General features: G+C 44.1%; 1 protein-coding gene across 3 annotated transcripts in view; it reads left to right on the top strand.

Moving 5' to 3' along the window:
- Positions 1-9,770: 9,770 nt before the first annotated feature.
- The window catches only part of LDAH (lipid droplet associated hydrolase), a 187,153-nt gene continuing 174,482 nt past the window's right edge, over positions 9,771-22,441 (top strand). For 2 of the 3 annotated variants that reach the window (XM_034766592.1, XM_034766591.1), the window contains exon 1: positions 9,771-9,912. In XM_034766592.1, coding sequence (XP_034622483.1) covers positions 9,882-9,912 — 31 coding nt within the window. In that variant the 5' untranslated portion in view covers positions 9,771-9,881. The remainder of the gene's footprint in view (positions 9,913-22,441) is intronic. The other variant, XM_034766589.1, reaches the window with a different exon arrangement.

Below are 22,441 nucleotides of genomic sequence, written 5' to 3'. Positions count from 1 at the left end.
TGAATGCATGGTCGAAGAAGACTTTGCTGCTCTCCCTGGACATCTTCAAGTAGCAGAAGTAGACACCCACCTGCAACTATATGAGGGGATCCTCAAGTTTTATTTCCCACATCAAAATCTGATTGGGAAGTATTATTCGGAGCGGCAAAGATCCAACGAACACCCAGGGAAGTATCTAGATCGCAACAAGGGGTGCTCTTGGAGATGGAGAGTCCCTGTAATTTCACCCATCTGGCTCATCCTCAAGGCGAATAAGAAGACCTGGTGCCTGACGGTTGATTATGTGAGCTGAACCAAGTGACACCCAGGCTCGCTCCGGTAATCACCAAGTATAACAAAATTATGGCAGCCATTACGTCGGAGGAAAGGTGGTTTACAGTACTTGACCTCTCCAGCGCATTCTTCTCTATCCCTGTCCATACAACATCGTGACACAAGTTTGTGTTTACCTATGGAGACCATCCATATACTTTCAGCAGGGTACCCCAAGGTCTACATAATGCTCCTTCCATCTGTCACAGGTTTGTCTCCAGGATGTGGAGCAACATAAGGGGCAGAAGTAACATCTTGAGTTAGGTAGATGATATTTTGATAGCAGCCACTATCAGGGATGAGTATTTGGACATTCTGGAGGGTGTGCTGGAAAAGGTCCTGTGCACAGTGTTCATTGTTACTCCTGTGAAAGCCTGGCTGGTTCTATCAAATGTGACTTAACTAGGCATCAACTTGGGTCCAGAAGGCAGATGCCCTGATGAACAAACAGTGAGCCTCATCTGCAAGTTACCTGCACTGCCGGACGTGTCAGGCTTGTGATCATTTCTTGGACTTGTGGGTTTTTCGAGGGAATTCATTGAAGGGTATGCAGAGCTGGCAGAGCCCCTATACCTTTTGCTTTGCAAGGGACAGGAGTGGCAATGGAAACAGCTGCAGCAGGAAGCCTTCTGCAACCTCAAGCAAGCCCTTGCCAAGGCACCTGCCCTGGAGTACCCAGAACCCGACCAGCCTTACCACCTGCAGCTACATCCAAGGAAGGCATCGGTGCCATACTGCTTCAGGACAAAAGCAACAGTCTGCGGCCCATTGTCTATGAGTCTCACACTCTCAGCAACATACAGCAAGGGTTCAACATCTGTGAAAAGGAGGTGCTGGTGGTGGAGTGGGCATTAAGTCACTGGGAGTACCTGGTCGGCATGGCTCCAGTTATCCTAAAGACCACTCACTCTCCATTAAAGTATGTTCTATCAGGCTGAATAAACAAGGGCTGCGCCTCCAGCCCAAAATTGGCTAATTTGGACCGTTAGCTTGATTAATAGAGACATTAGAATTCAGAGGTCACCCCAAATCAGTGTGAAGCCCTATGCTCTCTTAACTGACGGGCAAGACCATGAATGCCGGTTACCAACTCAGGCGCCATGAGCCAAGTCATTGTTTAAGGTCGTGAGCAGCTTCCAACAACCCAAGAACCTGAAACTAATCATCTGGGTGGTCGATGGAAGTTGTTATTACAGAGATGGCAAGCCCCATGTGGGATATGCAGTTCTGCAAGCAGCCTCCCAAAAGACCCTCCAAGGAACAGTGAGGCTGTATTCAGCACAGGCAGCGGAGTAGTGGCAGTATTGGTGGTACTCTATGAGGAAGACCCAGACACTAACATCTGCATCTGTTAGGCCTCCAACTGAGTAGTTAGAGCCCCTTTGGGTTCAACGTGGGATGAAGTCCACCGATGGTAAACCAATTGCCCATGCAAAATACCTCCTCCATGCATGGAAGTTAGCATCCACCAGACCGGGTGAGACCTACCTCTGCAAAGGGAAGGCACACCAGAAAGACTGCACTGAAATTTCAAGGCTGAATAACACCATGGACCAGCTCGCTAAAGAGGCAGCTATGTTAGGAGAGGAGAATTTATGGTCTCACACTGAGAAGAGGGTAATGAAGGTTCAGCTCTCTGAACTGGATTTGCCTAATTAATTAGACATAAAGGAATTCCAGGACAAGGATCAGCAAATTCAAGAGCTGCTGAAAAAGGAAGAGTAGTGAGGCTTCAACATCTTCCAAAACAAGCACGGTTTAGTTATGGCCATTAGGAAAGATGTTGAAGATGTGTCACCTCTGTTGGTAATGTCATCCTGCTTAAGAAGGGAAATGATTGGATTGGCACATAGCCAAGGCCATTTCTGTGCAGATAAAACTGCACACCGAATCTCACTAGTAGCATGGTGGCCTGACCTCCTTAAGGATATGACCAACTATATCCAGTCGTGCCTTGCCTGCACAGAGAACAATGCAGACCAGAAAGTCATAAAAGGGCCTCTACAATATCAGCCCATAGGAGGACCTCAGGTCCCGTTTGCAGGTCAATTACATCGGGCCACTGCCCTGCACAGGACGAGGCAACAAGTTTTGTCTAACTGTAGTGACCCATTCACCAAATGGGTGGAAGCGTTCCCAACCAGAAATAACACCGCTTCATAGAATCATAGAATATCAGGGTTGGAAGGGACCTCAGGAGGTCATCTAGTACAACCTCCTGCTCAAAGCAGGACCTAATCCCAACTAAATCATCCCAGCCAGGACTTTGTCAAGCCTGACCTTAAAAACCTCTAAGGAAGGAGATTCCACCACCTCCCTAGGTAACCCATTCCAATGCTTGACCACCCTCCTAGTGAAAAAGTTTTTCCTAATATCCAACCTACACCTCCCCCACTGCAACTTGAGACCATTACTCCTTGTTCTGTCATCTGGTACCACTGAGAACAGTCTAGATCCATCCTCTTTGAAACCCCCTTTCAGGTAGTTGAAAACAGCTATCAAATCTCCCTTCATTCTTCTCTTCTGCAGACTAAACAATCCCAGTTCCCTCAACCTTTCCTCATAACTCATGTGCTCCAGCCCCCTAATCATTTCTGTTGCCCTCCGCTGGACTCTTTCTTCAACTACTGCCAAAGTACTGCTTGAACAAACCTTTGCCAGGTTCAGCCTACCTGAGTGCACAGATTCAGACCAGGGGCCCCATTATGTGGTAGAGGTAATGCAAGCAATGTGCAAGGCCCTGGGAATCAGACAATGGTCCATATCGCAGCACATCCACAGAGTTCTGGTCTTGTAGCAACCAAACTCTGAAAACAGCACTGCATTAGGTCATCACAAATCAGGCCAAAGACTGGGACCTTAAATTATTTCTGGTCCTGATGGCAGTGCAATTGACAGTCGCTTCTCATGGCTTTACAGCCCATGAAGTAATGATGGGAAGACCAATGTGCACACCTGAACTTTGGTGGATCATGGGCTTCCCCCCCCCATGAGTATCAACTGCGGCTAGTAGTTGATCAGTATATGAGAAAGCTCCTCGAGGATATCAGTGCCCTGCAGCATCAAGTAGCCCTGCAACTCAAATCGAACATCAGAGTTGATGGACAAAGGTTGGAAGGTCTCAAACCTCTAGAATGGGAGGTGGGAGACCAGGTCCTATACAAGTTCTTTTCAGACGAAGGCCACACCCTGAGTCCACAGTGGGTGAGACTGGTAACTGTGACCAATAAAGCTAGTCTCTCTATATACGAGGTAGAAATAAAGGTCAAAAAGGGCCAAAAACCAAAGTAGTTACGCTCCAGTCAGTTGAAGGAATGGAGGGGAGCTAAGGTGTAAGCCAGGGGTCTCAAACACGTGGCCCGCGGGCCGCATGCGGACTGCAGAGTTATTTCCTGCGGCCCGCCAAGCTCCCCTCATTCCACCAACCCCCGCTCTCCCGCCTTGGCACATCTTGGTCCACACTTTGGCACTATCTACAAACAAATGACTGGGGAAGATCAACTGTCTGTGTGGAATTTAATATGGAAGCTTCTAGATAAAGTATGAAAGAATAATTATATAGTGAAGGAAGTTAGATTATATAGAATATAAAATAGATAATAAGTTAGTGATAGCAATAATGTTAATAATGTTAGTAGATAAGTATGTAATGGGTTAAGTTCAATTAGGTAGTAAATAACTGCTAAGTATGGTACCAAGGGATGCAGCAACATTTCAAAATCTATTGCTGAAGCACATAAACAAACAGCAATCACATTCAAGACAAATCTTTAGATGAAACCAGTCCTGCACCTGCAAAGAATGACAGATAAGAATTATAAAGCTATAGATTTATAATTATAAAGAAATGCTCTATGGACTTTGAAATAAGATATGCAGTAGTTTAAAAGATAGTAATTAAGGCAGTGATAAGTAAGAAATGTAAGTAATGTATAAAGACAATAATACAGGGGTCGGCAAACTTTTAGGTCTGAGGGCTACATCTGGGTGGGGAAATTGCATGCAGGGCCATGAATGTAGGGCTGGGGCAGGGGGTTGGGGTGCGGGGTGTGGGAGGGGGTGCAGTGTGCAGGAAGGGGCTCAGGGCAAGGGGCTGGGACAGAGGAGGGGTGCGGGGTGTACAAGGGGGCTCAGGGAAGGGGGTTGGGATGTAGGAGGGGGTGCACAGTGTGGGAGGGGGCTCAGGGCAGTGGTACAGGGAGGGTGTGGAGTGCGGGATGGCACTGAGGGCCGGGGTTGGGGTGTAAGAGGGGTGCGAAGTGCAGTGGGGGCTCAGGGCAGGGGGTTGGGGTGCAGAAGGGGTGCGAGGTGCGGCAGGGAATTGGGGTGCAGGGAGGGGGTTCAGGGCAGAGAGTTGGGGTGCGGGGTGCAGGAGGGGTTTGGGGTGTGGGCTCTGGCCCAGCGCCACTTACCTGGAGTGGCTCCAGGGTGGCAACAGCATGCACCCGGGCCAGGGCAGGCTCCCTGCCCTGGCACCAGCCCCTCGCCGCTCTGGGAAGCTGCTGGCACCTGGGGGAGGGGATGCAGAGGGCTCCGCTGCTCTTGCCTGTGGGTACCTCCCCTGAAGCTCCCAATGGCTGCGGTTCCCCATTTCCTGCCGATGGGAGCTTCGGGGGAGGTACCCACCGGCAAGGGTAGCGTGCTCAGCCCTCTGCCCCCACTCCCCCAGGGGCTGCAGGGACGTGGTGCCGGCCGCTTACCAGAGCGGCATGGGGCCCATGGCGCCACGGGGGTGGCAATACCGTGGGCCGGATCCAAAGCTCTGAGGGGCCGGATCTGGCCCCTGGGCCATAGTTTGCCCACTCCTGCAATAATAACTAGTAATTTTGTTTAATAGGGAGAAAGAATTAGAAAGGGATAAACCAGATAAGAAAGATAACCATGGTGGAATATTGGGAGGAAGAAGACAGGAACAGTGAGGCAGTTGGAATGGAGAGGACAAGGAGAATTTGCTGGACTTAGTAATTGTAAGACTAATGGTAACTAGAGAGGCGACTTTTCGTCCCGGTGGTTATAATTCTACCAAATATGAATGTGGAGGTATTGCGTTATTTTAACACCGGATCATCCATCTCCATTCTGAATACCAACATGGAGGGATATAATCTTACAGCATCTGCCACCAGGAATAGAATCATGCTCGATACTGGATTTAAGAGGCAACTCCATGTCCTGCTGAGACAACCAATCACTATTACAATTGGGAGGCAAAATTTACAAAACTTATAATTTGGGTTGGTTGATTTGGGAACAGCAATCGTTCGCTATCAACTTATCTAGATATTTGCCTAGTTTTACAACAGGTTACATAAAAGTTTACCTCTAGAAATACGAAGTATAATGTGGAAATATGCCACTGAGGCTGAGAAAAGACTCTATTCCGGATGGAAGATGGTGAACTCCACATACAATCCTCAATTAAATCAAGTTGCTACATATATAATTATGGTGCAATGCCCAAATTGAATGGATACCTCCTATTGTAACACTGGGATTAAATATTAATGGAACCAATAAAATACAAATTGTGGGCCATAAAACAAAATCAGACATGGAAAACTGTTGAACTTGAGGCTTGTATGGAGGAACGTGGAATTGGATATGTTTGCAATAATGATGCAATCATTATAAATAAAGAGAGAGTAAAATGCCATTATCAGTTAGATCCTTTTCCATTTAATGGATCAATTGCTGTATACATCAAAAGAAAATGTGTATGTATCAGAAGTTGGTGTATATTGTTTAAAGTAAATCATATATACAATATAACTCATAATCCTTATGAGAACAAATGCTTGTGTAACATTACCTCAGTTATTGGTTGCAATTTCAAGATAACATTACCCAAAATTGAAAATGAAGAAATTAAAGATCAATTCCAGCTATATGAAAGAATTGAATCGATACCTTTAGGATTAAATATGAGCTTAGTTTAAGCAATTGATAAGCCACCCTGAATTGCAAAAATAATTACAAAAAGCTCAAGAAAATGCACAAAGAGTTATGATTACTGTTCACCACTCCACTAAGAAATGAAAACAAATAATTGAATATCTAAGAAGTGCTAAACACAAATGGTGGGAAGTGTTTTTGGGATGGTCTCCCACAACTACAGGATTTTTTAAAATAATCCCACACCCTATTGTGATAATATTGGCATTTCAAATTATAATGGTTATTATGCTCATTATTTTTGTGGGCTGGATCAAATGGAATTTCAGGCAGCTAAAGCATATGCAGACCCTCAGTCTTAAAATAAATTACTATGGCACACAGGCGAGTGTGACCAAAGTGAGAATCAAGAGTGGTGAGGAATCGTGCCAATACGAAGACATGTCAGCTCGGTTTCCTACAAAGGAAACCCTTGAGCCAACACTGGACAAGACCACACACTTATTGGACTCACAAAATTATGAAATGCTGGATTTATAAAGAAGTTTGCAAACCCAGCAAGGAGGGGACTGTAACGAGAGATTTTGCTTTGAACGTTCTGAGATATCTTGCAGCACCTTAACAGAGGATTGCAGAAAAACCTCAGAGGGGGTTTAAAAATACCATAAAATTCACTTCTCCCAGTTGACATAATTAGGATGGTGACAGTATCAGGACACTTTGATTTGCATAAAACTATAATTACTTTTAAGATTAAGACTCTAAATAAGTAGAAACTAATGATAGTTTAAAAATAGAAAATTCAACATGGCAGATCAAAATCATAGAATCATAGGACTGGAAGTGATCTCAAGAGGTCATCTAGTCCAGTCCTCTGCACTCATGGCAGGACTAAGTATTATCTAGACCATCCCTGAGAGATGTTTGTCTAACCTGCTCTTTAAAAACTCCAATGATGGAGATTCCACAACCTCCGTAGGCAATTTATTCCAGTGCTTAACCACCCTGACAGTTAGGAAGTTTTTCCTAAAGTCCAACCTAAACCTCCCTTACTGCAATTTAAGCCCATTGCTTCTTGTCCTATTCTGGACTTTCTCCAATTTGTCCACATCTTTCCTGAAATGTGGCACCTAGAACTGGACACAATACTCCAGTTGAGGCCTAATCAGCACAGAGTAGAGCAGAAGAATTACTTCTCATGTCTGGCTTACACTATTCCTGCTAATACATCCCAGAATGATGTTCACTTTTTTTTGCAAAAGTGTTACACTATGGATTCATATTTAGCTTGTGGTCCACTATGACTCCCAGATCCCTTTCTGCAGTACTCCTTCCTAGGCAGTCATTTACCTTTTTTGTATGTGTGCAACTGATTGTTCCTTCCAAAATGCAGTACATTGCATTTGTCCTTATTGAATTTCATCCTATTTACTTCAGACCATTTCTCCAGTTTGTCCAGAGCATTTTGAATTTTAATCCTATCCTCCAAAGCACTTGCAACTCCTCCCAGCTTGGTATCATCTAAAAACTTTATGTATACTCTCTATGCCATTATCTAAATTGTTGATGAAGATGTTGAACAGAACTGGACCCAGAACTGATCCCTGTGGGACCCCACTCATTATGCCCTTCCCACATGACTGAAAACCACTGGGATAACTACCTTCTGGGAATGGTTTTCCAACCAGTTATGCACCCACCTTATAGTAGCTCCATCTAGGTTGCATTTCCCTAGTTTTTTTATGAGAAGGTCATGCGAGACAGTATCAAAAGCTTTACTAAATTCAAGATATACCACATCTACCACTTCCCCCCCATCCACAAGGTTTGTTACCCTGTCAAAAAAAGCTATCAGATTGGTTTGACACGATTTGTTCTTGACAAATTCATACTGATTGTTACTTATCACCTTATTATCTTCTAGACGTTTGCAAATTGATTAATTATTCGCTCCATTTTCTTTCCGGGTACAGAAGTTAAGATGACTGATCTGTAATTCCCCAGGTTGTCCTTATTTCCCTTTTTATAGATTGGCACTATGTTTGCCCTTTTCCAGTCTTCTGGAATTTGTCACGTCTTCCATGTCTTTTAAAAGATAATTGCTAATGGCTCAGATATCTCCTCAGTCAGCTCCTTGAGTACTCTAGGATGCATTTCTTGAGGCCCTGGTGACTTGAAGACATTTAACTTGTCAAAGTAATTTTTAACTTGTTCTTTCCCTATTTTAGCCTCTGATCCCACCTCATTTTCACTGGCATTCACTATGTCAAAACAGCAGAGACAGGAAAGATGTAGTTTAAATTTAGAGTGGAAAATTCCAGAAGGTTCCAACAGCGTATGTTTCTCTGACAGAAACTTTCATTTCTATTTCCCTGTAGAAAAAGTGTTCTCTTAAATGAAAAGCATGCACTGTCTTGAAATGTGACCATCGTATGACTGCGATTGGGGCATTTTTGGGGCCGAGGGTGAAGAGGTGGAGGTGTGTGTGCGCTGGGGACTAAACTGGGGTGGCCAGAGGTTTTGTTAAATTAAAAGCGCTATCATAGGTTAATTTAATTGGCATCAACGTTTTAGGGTAACAATGCCATGTAATTTTTAAGTCCTGTACCATATTTACTTTACAAATTACACCCAGGCAATAGCACAGGCTTTTAACTGATAGTGTTTTCAATGTATATCACTGCATCTAGCTTTCTGCTGACAGTCAAGATTTGTAATCCGGGGACTACAAGATAGTACTTTGATCAGGAGTAGACCAGGGCCCAGGTTGCCCTTTGAACTTTTTGATAAACTGAGCCTCAAAAAAGGAAGCAAGATAATGCCAGTCATCAAACTATGGATTCCAGAAAGGGAAACTTTAGTCAGAGCTGCTCATAATTCTCAAATGTCCCTCATTTGAAGGAATCTTATTCATTATAATCCCAAGATTACTACAAATTTTGTGTCCACTCCCTTTTATTGCTACAACTAATTAACAATAAATAAAAAAAATATGAAACTGAAGATATAGAAAGAAGTCCCCATATGAAGGAAGGAATCCCACAGCATTTTAAGTTCTCTGCATGAATAATTTTTGTGTCCCTCTTTTTGAGTCTGTCACATAGTGTTTTTGGGCCTTGACGGGTTAAAAAGTACTGCCAGTCACCCTGGGGCAGGTCCCAAACAGGACACCTTCGGGCACTGCTAGTCACTGGAAAGGGGCATGCAGGTTGCACCGGTGGGGTTTCTTTTCCCCTGTGAGGATATGCAGGCAGTCAGGCCATGCTGCCAAGGGCTCTTTGCAGGGGGGCAGTAGGGTCATGCGTTGGGGTGCCAGTGCCCCTGTGTGGGATATGCAGGAGGGTGCCAGGTGGCTGCTGCTGTCCCCGAGGGCTACGCCAGCCATCCAGTGGGCAGCCTGCTGCCACCATGGGGACCCTATCCCAGGGACCTAATTCCAGCTGTCAGCGGGGCGCCCTGGTGGGGGGAGAGGGATGCGCTGGCGCCATCCTATCCCTGGACCCATCCCGCCCAGAGCCTCTGGAGAGACGCGTCGCGCGGCCGTGACACAGCGCGCGCCAGGCTTCCCCGCCCCGCCCCGGTCTCTGAGCTCTCGCTGCCGGACGGAAGAAGCCGGGACGCACCCTCCTTCCGCCCGGCCTGGCAGACGCTGCTCGGCAGCCGGCGCGTGCAGCCCAATGACCGCGGACATGCTGGGCGCGGGGGAAGGTACGTGCCGGGGGGGTCCGGCCCGGGGCTTTCCATCCCTGCTCCCGAGCGGGGCGGCCGGCTCGGCTGCTGCCCAGCGCTTTCCTACTAGGGCGGGGCCCTGACCCCGGCCTCCCGTGCCATGCATGGGGATAATGCAATGGGAGCTGCCGTGCAGGGGACCCTGCTGCCTGCAGGGTGGTCAGTGTAGGGCTCCGTAGCTGTGCAGGGGATAACGCCGCTGCTGGTCTCCTGATATCAGATCAATTCCAGTTCAAGATAATACCCAAAGAACGGCGCATGCAAAGCACTGCTCGTGTAAAGAGCCACACTTCTTTGCAGGCTGGTGCTGCATGTAGACGACTATCATAGCGGAAGAAACAACACTGCCTTACCGAATGATGTTGCATGCAGTGTATTCTCATACAACAATGGTACAAGAAAAAAATGCTCATTGTAGCAATGTATTGCCTACAATTATAGTGCTGGAATAATACATTATAGAGTAATATTGTGTACAGTAATTCTTACACAATGATGATGCAGATATACTAATTGTAGAATAATACTGCATTCAATGTCTCATGTTATAACAATATTGCAAGAACTAATTTTATGCAGTTAGGCATTCAGTAAAATCGATGTAGTAATATTACTAGTCGTAATATTTTTTTCTGTGATATTACTAATTCTAAAGGTAAAATCTCTCAGAATATGTGTTATGTAAGTAGTCTCTTAAATGTACATGATGCCTCTATAAAACAAGAAGAAAAACTCCATGGCCCAACTCCCTATAAACAAAAGGTGGGACTTTCCAGGAGGGAGGGGGGAGGAATGGGGATGCTACACACTTAGGGGAGGAGGCGGAGAAGAGGTGGGGCTGGGGCGGGGATTTGGAGAAGGGGTTGGAATAGGGGCAGAGAGGGGGTGGAGTTGGGGCAGGGCCTCATGGAAGGGGTGGAGTGGGGGCAGGGCCGGGGGCGGAGGGGGGGCTTTAACGGAAGTAATTCTAAAAGTAAATGCATGTTTTGTCATTTGAGTGAGGTGTATTACTGAGTGTTTATATTTTATTAAAACCCCTCTTCGCATTACAGTTTTAAAAAGGTTAATACATTGACTTTTAATAGCATACTATATTACTCTTAAAGTTTTTAGTGATGCGGCCCTCAGGCCAGTGTAGTAGTCCTCATGTGGCCCTCGTGATTTGAGTTTGAGATCCCTGCACTAAGCCAAGTCAGGAGCCTAGGCTTCCTATACAATGCTCAGGGAGAGAGAGCGAACTTAGAACGCAATGCACAAAAGCTTGCTCACTAGGTGTGGAGCTCCCTAAACTAGCCAGTGGAGACACCAATGGCAGGGATGTGTCCTAAGCCAGTAGTTCTCAACCAGGGGTATGTGTTCCCCTGGGGCTACTCAGAGGTCTTCCAGGGGGTAGCAACTTATCTAGGTATTTGCCTAGTTTTACAACAGGCTACATAAAAAGCATAGCTAAGATGATATCCCTCGGCCCACGCTGCTTCCCACAGCCCCCATCGGCCTGGAACGGCGAGCCGCGGCCAGTGGGAGCTGCGATTGGCCGAACCTGTGGACAAACCATCCCGGCCCGCCAGCAGATTTCCCTGATGGGCCGCGTGCCAAAGGTTGCCGATCCCCGAATTAGTGCATGAGTCCTGAAGCGGAGGCGAGTTTGTGTTCAAAGAGAAGGGCAGGGTGTGGAACATGTAGTAAAAAAGAGAGAGGGAAGAAGGCTTCAGACCGAGGGTAATTGAGAGAGGAGGAATGAAAACTAAGGTTGAGAATGAGGGCCACATTCTCTTTTCCCGAGATAGGAGAGATTGATTTGCCACCAGGAAAATAATTGCTAATGAAGAAGGATGGAAGTTAGGCCCAAAGTAAGAGTTAAATTGAAGTGTCTATAACTCTGCAGTATGATAATTGCTTCCCCTCCTGCTACTCCTTGTAAATCACCATCCCCTCTTAAGACAGAGTGAGAGAAGAATTGTATTCTGTCCTTTGTGCGCCGAACTTCCTCTCTTAAAGCATTGACCACTCTTTCACTCAGATCTCTCCATCAAACACACTTTTCTCTGATAGAAACTTTCATTTCTATTTCCTTGTAGAAAAAGTGTTCTCTTAAATGAAAAACATGCACTGTCTTGAAATGTGTCCATTGTATGATGGTGATTGGGGCATTATTTGGGCTGAGGGTGAAGAGGTAGAGGTGTGTGTGCACTGGGGACTGAACTGGGCTGGCCAGAACTTTGTAGGGTCCCTGTAACGGGAGGAGCCCAGTGGTTGTGCCAAGATATTGGTACTTAAAGGGCTCTCCATCAGTACAGCTGGCTTGGTGTGCTGGAAAGCTGGAAAGCCATCAGCTTCAAGCATAGATTCATAGATTCATAGATTATAGGACTGGAAGGGACCTCGAGAGGTCATCGAGTCCAGTCCCCTGCCCGCATGGCAGGACCAAATACTGTCTAGACCATCCCTGATAGACATTTATCTAACCTACTCTTAAATATCTCCAGAGATGGAGATTCCACAACCTCCCTAGGCAATTTATTCCAGTGTTTAACCACCCTGACAGTTAGGAACTTTTTCCTAATGTCCAACCTAGACCTCCCTTGCTGCAGTTTAAACCCATTGTTTCTGGTTCTATCCTTAGAGGCTAAGGTGAACAAGTTCTCTCCCTCCTCCTTATGACACCCTTTTAGATACCTGAAAACTGCTATCATGTCCCCTCTCAGTCTTCTCTTTTCCAAACTAAACAAACCCAGTTCTTTCAGCCTTCCTTCATAGGTCATGTTCTCAAGACCTTTAATCATTCTTGTTGCTCTTCTTTGGACCCTTTCCAATTTCTCGACATCTTTTTTAAAATGCGGCGCGCAGAACTGGACACAATACTCCAGCTGAGGCCTAACCAGAGCAGAGTAGAGCGGAAGAATGACTTCTCGTGTCTTGCTCACAACACACCTGTTAATGCATCCCAGAATCATGTTTGCTTTTTTTGCAACAGCATCACACTGTTGACTCATATTTAGCTTGTGGTCCACTATAACCCCTAGATCCCTTTCTGCCGTACTCCTTCCTAGACAGTCTTTTCCCATTCTGTATGTGTGAAATTGATTTTTCCTTCCTAAGTGGAGCACTTTGCATTTGTCTTTGTTAAACTTCATCCTGTTTACCTCAGCCCATTTCTCCAATTTGTCCAGATCATTTTGAATTATGACCCTGTCCTCCAAAGTAGTTGCAATCCCTCCCAGTTTGGTATCATCCGCAAACTTAATAAGCGTACTTTCTATGCCAATATCTAAGTCGTTGATGAAGATATTGAACAGAGCCGGTCCCAAAACAGACCCCTGCGGAACCCCACTCGTTACGCCTTTCCAGCAGGATTGGGAACCATTAATAACAACTCTCTGAGTACGGTTATCCAGCCAGTTATGCACCCACCTTATAGTAGCCCCATCTAATTTGTATTTGCCTAGTTTATCGATAAGAATATCATGCGAGACCAGCATGGATGCCTGGGCTTGAATATATCACGCCCAAGAGCAAAGTCGTAGGAGTTGAGTCTCGTTGCCAACGTAGTGGCATGTCAACGACTCCCAGTGACATTACTGCCTTGAAGTGCGAAGGAAACCCTTCAAGCAACAGTACCATAGTACAGAAGCACTGAACTACTCTCTATTTCAGGCCACCTGCTCAGCTGCAGTATTCCCACATAGTCTCCCTTTACCCCAACCCATGGATCATCAGAGCAGATAACTTCTCTCCTCCACCTCTGATATACACCATCCTCTTCAACTCGTATCCCATTTTTCTCCCATCTCTGTCATACACGTCCCTATTTGTTATCTGTATAGGGGTAGTCCCTAAAAGCTGTGGTCATGGACCAAGACCCCATTGTGCTAGGTGCTGTGCGCCCTCACAGCTTCACTTGCACATCATGCTTCCTCTTCCCATAATTCCAACACAGATGTCCCCCATGCTTCTCTCAGGGCCCACAGCAACACCACATGATCCCTGCTACTCATCATGCTCCCTGTCACAGGGTAGCTGGCCCCTCTCTATGAAGTAGGTCCAGCATCCCTGTACCAGAGCAGTTCTCCCATTTGGCCAGCTAAGGGGGTGGGCTAGCACCTGGGGTCTATGGAGTATCAGAGAGACAGCTAGTGAATAGAATCAGTTAGGAAAGGGCAGCTGAGAACTTCCAGAGACTGTATGTTTGGGACCTAGGAGAAAGCTGAAGGTAGGAGAGCAGCAAGAGGGGTTTGCTGAGTGGTGGTCCCCAAGTCAGAGAACTAGAGATAGAGGGATGAAGGCAGGAGGACCAGTAGCCGAGGGAGGTGCCTGCTGGTTCTAAGCCAAAGAGCTGGAACCAAGGGCCAGAGAGGGCTGAATGCGGGGCAGCAGCAGCAGAGTTCACCTGCTGACCTCTCCAGGGGCGGAGAGCTGAATCCAGAGGAACTATGAGAGGGCAGGAGGGGTAAGGGATGCTCCCCTGGCAAGGAGGCTCCCCAGCAGAGAGGCTGTGAGGGTTCTCATTGGGAAAAGTGGGGTTGCACTCCAGTTGGAAGGGTGAGGGTGGCTGTTCTGGTACAAGGACAGGGGAGGATTGACAGAGAGTGTGAGCATGCTTGAAGATGCCGGTGTGTGATGTATGGGATGTTACTGGATGAGATGTTGGGTGATCTTAATGACTATTTGCACTGGGGTGAGAAATGAACTATATGTGTTGAGACTTCATTCAGGATTAAATAAACTATGTCTGGTAATAAACCGTGCGGTGGACTAGAGGATAAGCTTGCATGGAGTTATTGGGTTAGCTGAGAGAGGAAACTGAGGCACAGATGCCTGTCAGGCTGTGTTCTGCCACAGAAGGATGCTCCAGATGGGGCTGCCCAGTGACACTCCTCTCCCATGTTTAGCTCTTAAACGTTTAAACCAATTGACTCTGGTACTACTGAGTCTGGGAGGGAAGTAGGAGGGACATGGTAAGCAGCAAGAATATGCCCGTGTTTGGGATGAGAGTGGAAATATGTGGGCTGTGGGTGATGGAAGGGGAGTTATTTAAGGTTTATGAGAGGGGTGTTGGATGCGTTTACTGCTTATTTCCTTGCTTTTCATGGTGTGTTTGGTTGATATGTGGAATACAACATAATTTGACACCACACACAAACAAAAATAAAATAAAAATGGTTAACTTTTAAGTCTTTCTTCATAAGTACAGCTCCTGTTGTTGTAGTTGTGGGACTGGAAGATGTGCAGAAAGAAATCCCCTATTTGTCCACAGGCAGCAACAACGTGAGCTTCCCTGCTCTGCTTTGCCAAAGTGCTTTTGTGCCCATTCAAATATTGGCCTCTGCTGAGACTGCCCAAAGAGAACCACTGGTAGTTTTTTTTCACATGGACATTTGTTCACAAGAACTGGAGTGAGACCAGCTACTCATTATGGCCCTGATAGTAATGGCTTTATTTCATTCACCACTGATCTTGGTTGGATGTGAACCAATAATTGAAAGGTGAAGAATTTGTATTTGGTTGAAAATCCTCTGAGTGATTCTTGCAAGTTAAGCCTGCAGCCAAGTAATGGCATGACATAGCAGTTTGACTGTAATATCAGCTAGAGGGGCAGTTACTATACGTGGAAAGGGAGATTGTTAGGGCATAATTCTTATTTCACTTACACTATTGTAATTTGGACTAGATTAAAGGTATATCAGTGTAAATGGGAGGAAAACTGGGTAGATAGTAGAAATAACAATCTCCTCCTGGTGGGTAACTGGATTCCCCTAAATACTATAATCTGTCATCTAGAGTCAATGGAGCAATCCGGATTTATGTCAGCTTTACATGTAGCCCTGATTTTTTGTTTTTGTTTTGTTTTTACAGGACCAGGTTAAAAAAAACACCCAAATTTCTTCGCTGACAATATTCAGCAGCCTGGAGTTAAAACCATGGGCTCATGCAATATTATTACTGAGGATTGTTTCACGGGCAGTTTTTATTAGATACTAGTGTTTGGTATAAGTTCTTATCTGCTTAATTGTCTTTCCTTCTAGCATCCATTTTTGCTTCCAAGCTGATACTACAGCATGCACATGCTATAAAATCAAAGTCCTGCTGTATTAAAACAGTAGCAAAAAAAGGCACTGTAAGCAACAAGACATGTTTCTGGTCTAACAATCCATTTGTTGCGTTCCTTCATTTTTGGTCTGATTCATGAACTGATCCCTCAAATCCTATTCATGTCAGTGGTCCTCATTCATGTCCCATTGGAGTTCTCAAGTGAAATTCTGGCCCCAGTGAAGTCAAAAGGAGTATTGCAATTGACTTCACTGGGTCCAGAATTTCACTGCTCCTAAGAGACTTGCTTCTGTGAATAAGATATTGTAGGGATCGGATTATATTTAAACTCTTCAGAACAAGGCAGCTAGACCAGATTTTGAACTCTGTTGCCCAGGTGTAAATCCCAGCTAATACCACTGACTTTCTAACAAAGCAACTACAATGTACTGAAGTTTGTAGATTTGTGAGTGTTGAGCAATTTAATAAAGCAAGGGTAATGCATCCTTTATTTTGACAATCATTAGGTTTAATTATTTATGTACTGGTCACTCGGTTGCAGAATATTTGAAAATAATGCAGAAGAATGAGCCCTTCCTTGAGTTACTGTGCTATTGAAGAATCTTTGAGGAATGGGGAGGAATTACTATTTCTATTTGCATATTTGCCAGATGTTGATTAGCAAGGATCTGCTGTAATTAAAACATAAGTATATTTGTCAAAATAAATGAGCAAAGTTATAGTGCAATATCCTTGTTCCACTTCCTGCATTTTTTCACAGATTTTGCACAATTCGATAATTTGCAAAGGGACTTCCAATCATTACTATGAATTTGTAAGATCTGTTTTATTTCTTAACGATTAAGTCAAACCCAGAAAAAGTTTTAAACTGAACTGTTTTTTAAAACAAATTGTTTTTCTTCACTCAAACTCTTTTGGTCGTATGCAGTTGCTTTTTGTGTCTTGCAACTTTATTTTAGAAAAATGTGTATTGACACAGTTGTTCATTTTAAAATAAGTACGAGCAAAGCAGTGCATTAACTCGCACTATAGAGGAGATATAAGAAAATGACTGGGAAAATCAGGTTTTGGTCCTACTGAATCTGTTAGGGTTCCTTAAAGTAAGCTGTGAAACAAAAACCAAAAAGTGTTGACTGTGCCTTTTACTGCACGTTGGATACTTAAAATCAACTTCATGATCTTTTGTGGGTAAATGAGGGCCTAGTGTTGGGAACTCTGGGTTCTATTTGTGTCTTTTAATATAGGATTCTTCTGCCCTTTAGAAAGTCATGTCTGCCTTCTATTTTACAGAGAGAGAAACTAACACCACTCACCTCCTGTGGTTGCTATGAGGCTTCATTCATTCATATTTGTAGAATGCCTTGAGATCCTAATATAGAAGATGCTGTATGAGAGTAAAATGTACAATGAATCTGTAACCCCTTGGGACTTCATGCTTATCGCTGTGCTGCTTAACACACCCACACAGAAATTCAGGACAGCAGTGGAGAACAGAGCTCAGATGCTATTGCTGAAAAAGTATGCAGGCCACCCATACCCCTTGAGCTATCAGAAACTCTTCATTAAAGCTATTTAAAAGAAAACGTCGCTCTCCCTCCCCCTCCCGCTCCCCCATTCATTGCAATGAAAATGTAATTTGCTTACAGTCTAGTTCTGGTCAGGGCTGGCTCCAGGCACCAGCTTACCAAGCAAGTGCTTGGGGCAGCCACTTCGAAGAGGGGCAGCACGTCTAGCTGTTCGGTGGCAATTCAGTGGATGGTCCCTCACTCTTGCTCGGAGCGAAGAACCTCCCTCTGAATTGCTGCTGCAGATCACGATCGCGGCTTTTTTTGTTTGTTTTTGTTTGGCTGCTTGGGGCGGCCAAAACCCTGGAGCCGGCCCTGGTTCTGGTGGAACTCTGGACCTCGTATAATCTGTATTGCTGACTCATTGTTTCAATTTAAATTGGAGCCTACAATCTGTTTTTCTACTTATTACCCTCATTTTCTTTTGCTATTATGCTTTATGTACAGTACTTAGGTACTCTGAAACAGCACTTCATGAACATTTCAGTAACTTTACAGTTCTGTATCACTTACACCTTTAAGTAGAAAAAAAGTATTTTTTTCCTCCTTCCAGATCTTGGCCTTCTCTACACACAGTTTGAACTGTGATTTAATTAAAATCCAGTTAAACATTGATGTAGTTAAATTGGTGCAATGCCCCTTGGTATAGATATTCTTATTTCAAATTAAAAGTGTCCACACAAAGGGTGGTTGCACCAATTTCACATAAATTGATTTAGTACTCCAACTGTGTTTAGACCCGTCGTTAATGTTTTAAGAAAGGCCTGAGATTTGGATCTTAGATTGGAAGAATGTAAGGCCTAAACTAATGCCCGTTGAAGCTAATGATGGTTTGCTCATTGATTTCAGTAACCCCTTGACTGGCTCTGTTGTATTTCAATGAAATGTATAGGACCAGCATTAAAGGTATTAACATGACTCTGTAACTGTCCAACATTAAACAGTTTTAACCAAGGTTCAGCATTTGGTATACAGCAGGGGTAGGCAACCTATGGCACACGTGCGGAAAGCGGCACACGCGCTGATTTTCAGTCGCACTTACACTGCCCGGGTCCTGGCCACCGGTCCAGGGGGGCTCTGTATTTTAATTTAATTTTAAATGAAGCTTCTTAAACATTTTAAAAACTTTATTTACTTTACATACAACAATAGTTTAGATATTTATTATAAACTTATAGAAAGAGACCTTCTAAAAACGTTAAAATGTATTACTGGCACGCAAAACCTTAAATTAGAGTGAATAAATGAAGACTCGGCACACCACTTCTGAAAGGTTGCCAACACGGTATACAGAAACCTCAACCTGCTCAGTGTCATGGCAAATACACCATTAAAAATATTTAAAACCCTGTATTAAGGATACAGAAAAAAGAGTGAGGGGAGAGAAAAGGTTAAAGCATTTGAAATATAGAGTATTAAAAGTAAGACTTTTATTTTAACAACATCCCTTTTTTCCTTTCTCTTTAGCTGGAGAGAGTCTTCAGATGGGAAAAAAACCCTTAGCTGGTAATAACTGTCCTTTTTTGGGGAAAAAGAGAAAAAGTTAGTTGAGATGGGCTGAAACTGTTGTTATCGCGGTTGTTGTTTAATGTCTGATTCCATTTCCTAGAAGATAGAACAAGGCAAACACGCATAAGAGGGGAGAGAAAAGAGCAGAACAGCAAAGATAGAAAATGCAGCTTCTACCTTTGGTATTGACTGTAGTAGCGAAGGTATAGTAAAATACAGGCACAGTGCATGGTTTTATCAGCCATTCTGAAACTTGTACCATTATCGAACTATTTAAGACATTGCTTTTAACTGCCTCTTTGGTCATATGCTTACAGCAATGTTGCAAAATATACAGGCTGTTTTGGCTAAACCGGACTTCTGTTAAACAGGAGGCAAAAGGAGAGAGATAGGAAAGAGAAGAAATAAGGTGGGGAAGGAGAAGGACATAAGGTGGGAAGGTGGGGAGAGCGGCTAAACCTCACATGTGAGATGGTGTTTGGGATTTAGCCAGAGTTGGTGATGTCAATTGAGTTCTGTCTTTATTCCGATCTGGTCAAGACATCTCCTGGGATTAGGATGATGAAGGTCCAGTGGATCCTGTGGTCCCAGGAGATGTTGGAGGATGAGGTGGGCCGTAATAATGGAAAGCTCACTCCTTTCTAGTCTTTCAGTTGATGATGATGATAATAATAATAATAATAATATTGAGATATACCTATCTCATAGAACTGGAATGGACGTTGAAAGGTCATCGAGTCCAGCCCCCTGCCTTCACTAGCAGGACTAAGTACTGATTTTTGCCCCAGATCCCTAAGTGGCCCCCTGAAGGATTGAACTCACAACCTTGGGTTTAGCAGGCCAGTGCTCAACCCACTGCGCCCCCCCCCCCCCCCCCCGATAATAGTTGCATCTGCCTCCCAAAGTCTCTCTTTTTTAAAGGACCCCGAAAGGGAGTGATGGCTGGAATTGCCCATCCCTTCATTATTTTGTTCACCAGTTAGGCCTCATTTCTGACTCACCATATTTGATTCCCGGATTTCCAGTTCCACACTTCTTTTGTTTACCAGACAGCATCTTAACAAAGTCCTCAAGTTATCTCAATAGGCTTTTTCATTTGGTTTAATTCAGTCTTTGTCTTGCTTTTGCACCTTTCCCCATCGACATTCATTGTTATAAGTAATTGTGACACTTTATGAACTTTCACTTGTTTTTCACAGTTGAGCTTACGTTTAGGGTAAATTTGTAGGCCCATTTATCACAGTAGCCCCTGTGATGGTTCTCAGGGAACCCAAGACTGAGAGTCACCTTGTTACCCCTCTGCCTGTAGTGTGAGAGGGTCTTGCTTGTGCTTACCTGGGTGTTGGCTCCTTGACACCACCAGCTTGTTAATCACCCAAGCACACTCTTCTGGGCTATGCCAGCTCTTTCTTTGCCTTTTGGATTAACAATGGGTGCACTCCAGTCCCTGACTTCTTTTGAAGTGTTTCCCTGTAGTGTTCAGCCCTTTCTCCACTGGACACAAATACCAGGTCTGCTGACCCCAAAGGACCACTATACACACCAGCTTGTAGAATTCAACTCAGGATTATCACCTTGCTTAATGTTACAGCACATAGATATATGAATAGTGAAAACGAGAATAGGTTTATTATCAAAGATTTAAATGTTAGTGAGTCAGAATATTGGCAACAAAAGGTTGCATGTAAAACAAAATCATAACATGCTTTCTAGAGACTAAACTTTAACAGGTTTAAAAGGAAGTATTTCTTCACACAACGCACAGTCAACCTGTGGAACTCCTTGCCAGAGGATGTTGTGAAGGCCAAGACCATAAAAGTGTTCAAAAAAGAACTAGATAAATTCATGGAGTTTAGCTCCATCAATGGCTATTAGCCCGGATGGGCAGGGATGTTGTCCCTAGCCTCTGTTTGCCAGAAGCTGGGAATGGGCAACAGGGGATGGATCACTTGATGGTTACCTGTTCTGTTCATTCCCTCTGGGGCACTGGCACTGGCCACTGTTGGAAGACAGCATACTGGGCTAGATGGACCTTTGGTCTGACCCAGTAGGGCTGTTCTTATGTTAGGTTAACCTCCTATCTCAAGAAATGTATCTCCCCCCCAAAAGTCCTCTGCAGCATTTCGACCAAGGTTGGCTGATATCCCATTTTCATCAATGTAAACGCATTACCCATTTACTTCATAAGTGTAGGAAAAGAGCGTGTCTTCTTTGCCGTCTCCTTATACTCTCCAAAGTTTGTCTGTACATAGAGACAGTATAACCACCCAGGGCTTCTTTTTCCTGAGTGCTCGTTCTCTGTTGACTTCATCTATAAATGGTATCCATTATGTTAGTTTTCAGTGTTTGATTTACATCTGACACAGAGAAAGGTGAATAAAGACCTCTTGTCTGACAGAAAACTTGTTTTTGTTTTTTAATTCTTGTGGTGGCTCATACCTTGATACCTCTAAGACCTCACATGGCATTCTTTGGTGAAACAGAATATATATACCAGAATCAGGACATTGCTGTAACCTCTTTGCCAGTTGGCATTAAGGGTTTCTTGGGTAACATCCCCAAGTGATGATATATGTATAAAATAACATTGAAACAGGGCCAGGCTTATGACTTTACAAGTCTTTTGGTTTGACAAATGCACCTGCCATTTCTTGATAAATGATCCTTCTGGCAAACATTCGCGTGTGTGTCATAGTTCATGTTGATGACATTTTTATTCATAACTAGTGAGTTGATGAACACACACACCTTTTTGACTAATATTACAGATGTGTCTAGAGGTGAACAAAAGCTCCTGGTTAACAAAATTATCCAGTTCCCAGGTGACAGCCACTTGGATACTAGAAAGTGTTTAAATGATGAATATACGTATTGGTTGTTATGTTTGTGTGGCCCTTATATTTTCATATTATAGTGCATTGTTTTCTTTTCCACTGCTGTATTCAGACAATTAAAGAATTAAGAAAACACATTGAAATTAAATTTTGACACAAATATATAATTTGAACAAGCCAACATAGCATTAGACAATGAAGACCTTTCCTTGTATCCTATAAATATTCCCAGACAAAAACGACATTATAGTGGAAGTGAGTTTGAGGGTACACACAAGGCTGGGAGGCAGGGTACTGGACTGTGGCCTAAGAAATGTGGATTCTATTTCCAGTTTGATCGTTGACTGGCTGTGATGTTGGGCAAGTAACTTCTCCGATGCTTTCCTCTGCCACCCTTTATCTGACTTGTCTATTTAGATGATGAGGTCTTCAGGGTAGGGATTGTCTCTTACTATCTGTTTGGACAGCACCTACCACAATGAGGGCTCTGATCTCAGTTGGGCCTTACTTGAATACAAATTATAGATGATGATGGTAACACACATCAGTATG

This window comes from Trachemys scripta, chromosome 3, assembly GCF_013100865.1.
Source record: "Trachemys scripta elegans isolate TJP31775 chromosome 3, CAS_Tse_1.0, whole genome shotgun sequence".
In the NCBI taxonomy this organism is placed as follows: domain Eukaryota; kingdom Metazoa; phylum Chordata; order Testudines; family Emydidae; genus Trachemys; species Trachemys scripta.
The sequence above is the reverse complement of the archived record's forward strand: the minus strand, read 5'-3'. Positions and strand labels throughout refer to the sequence as shown.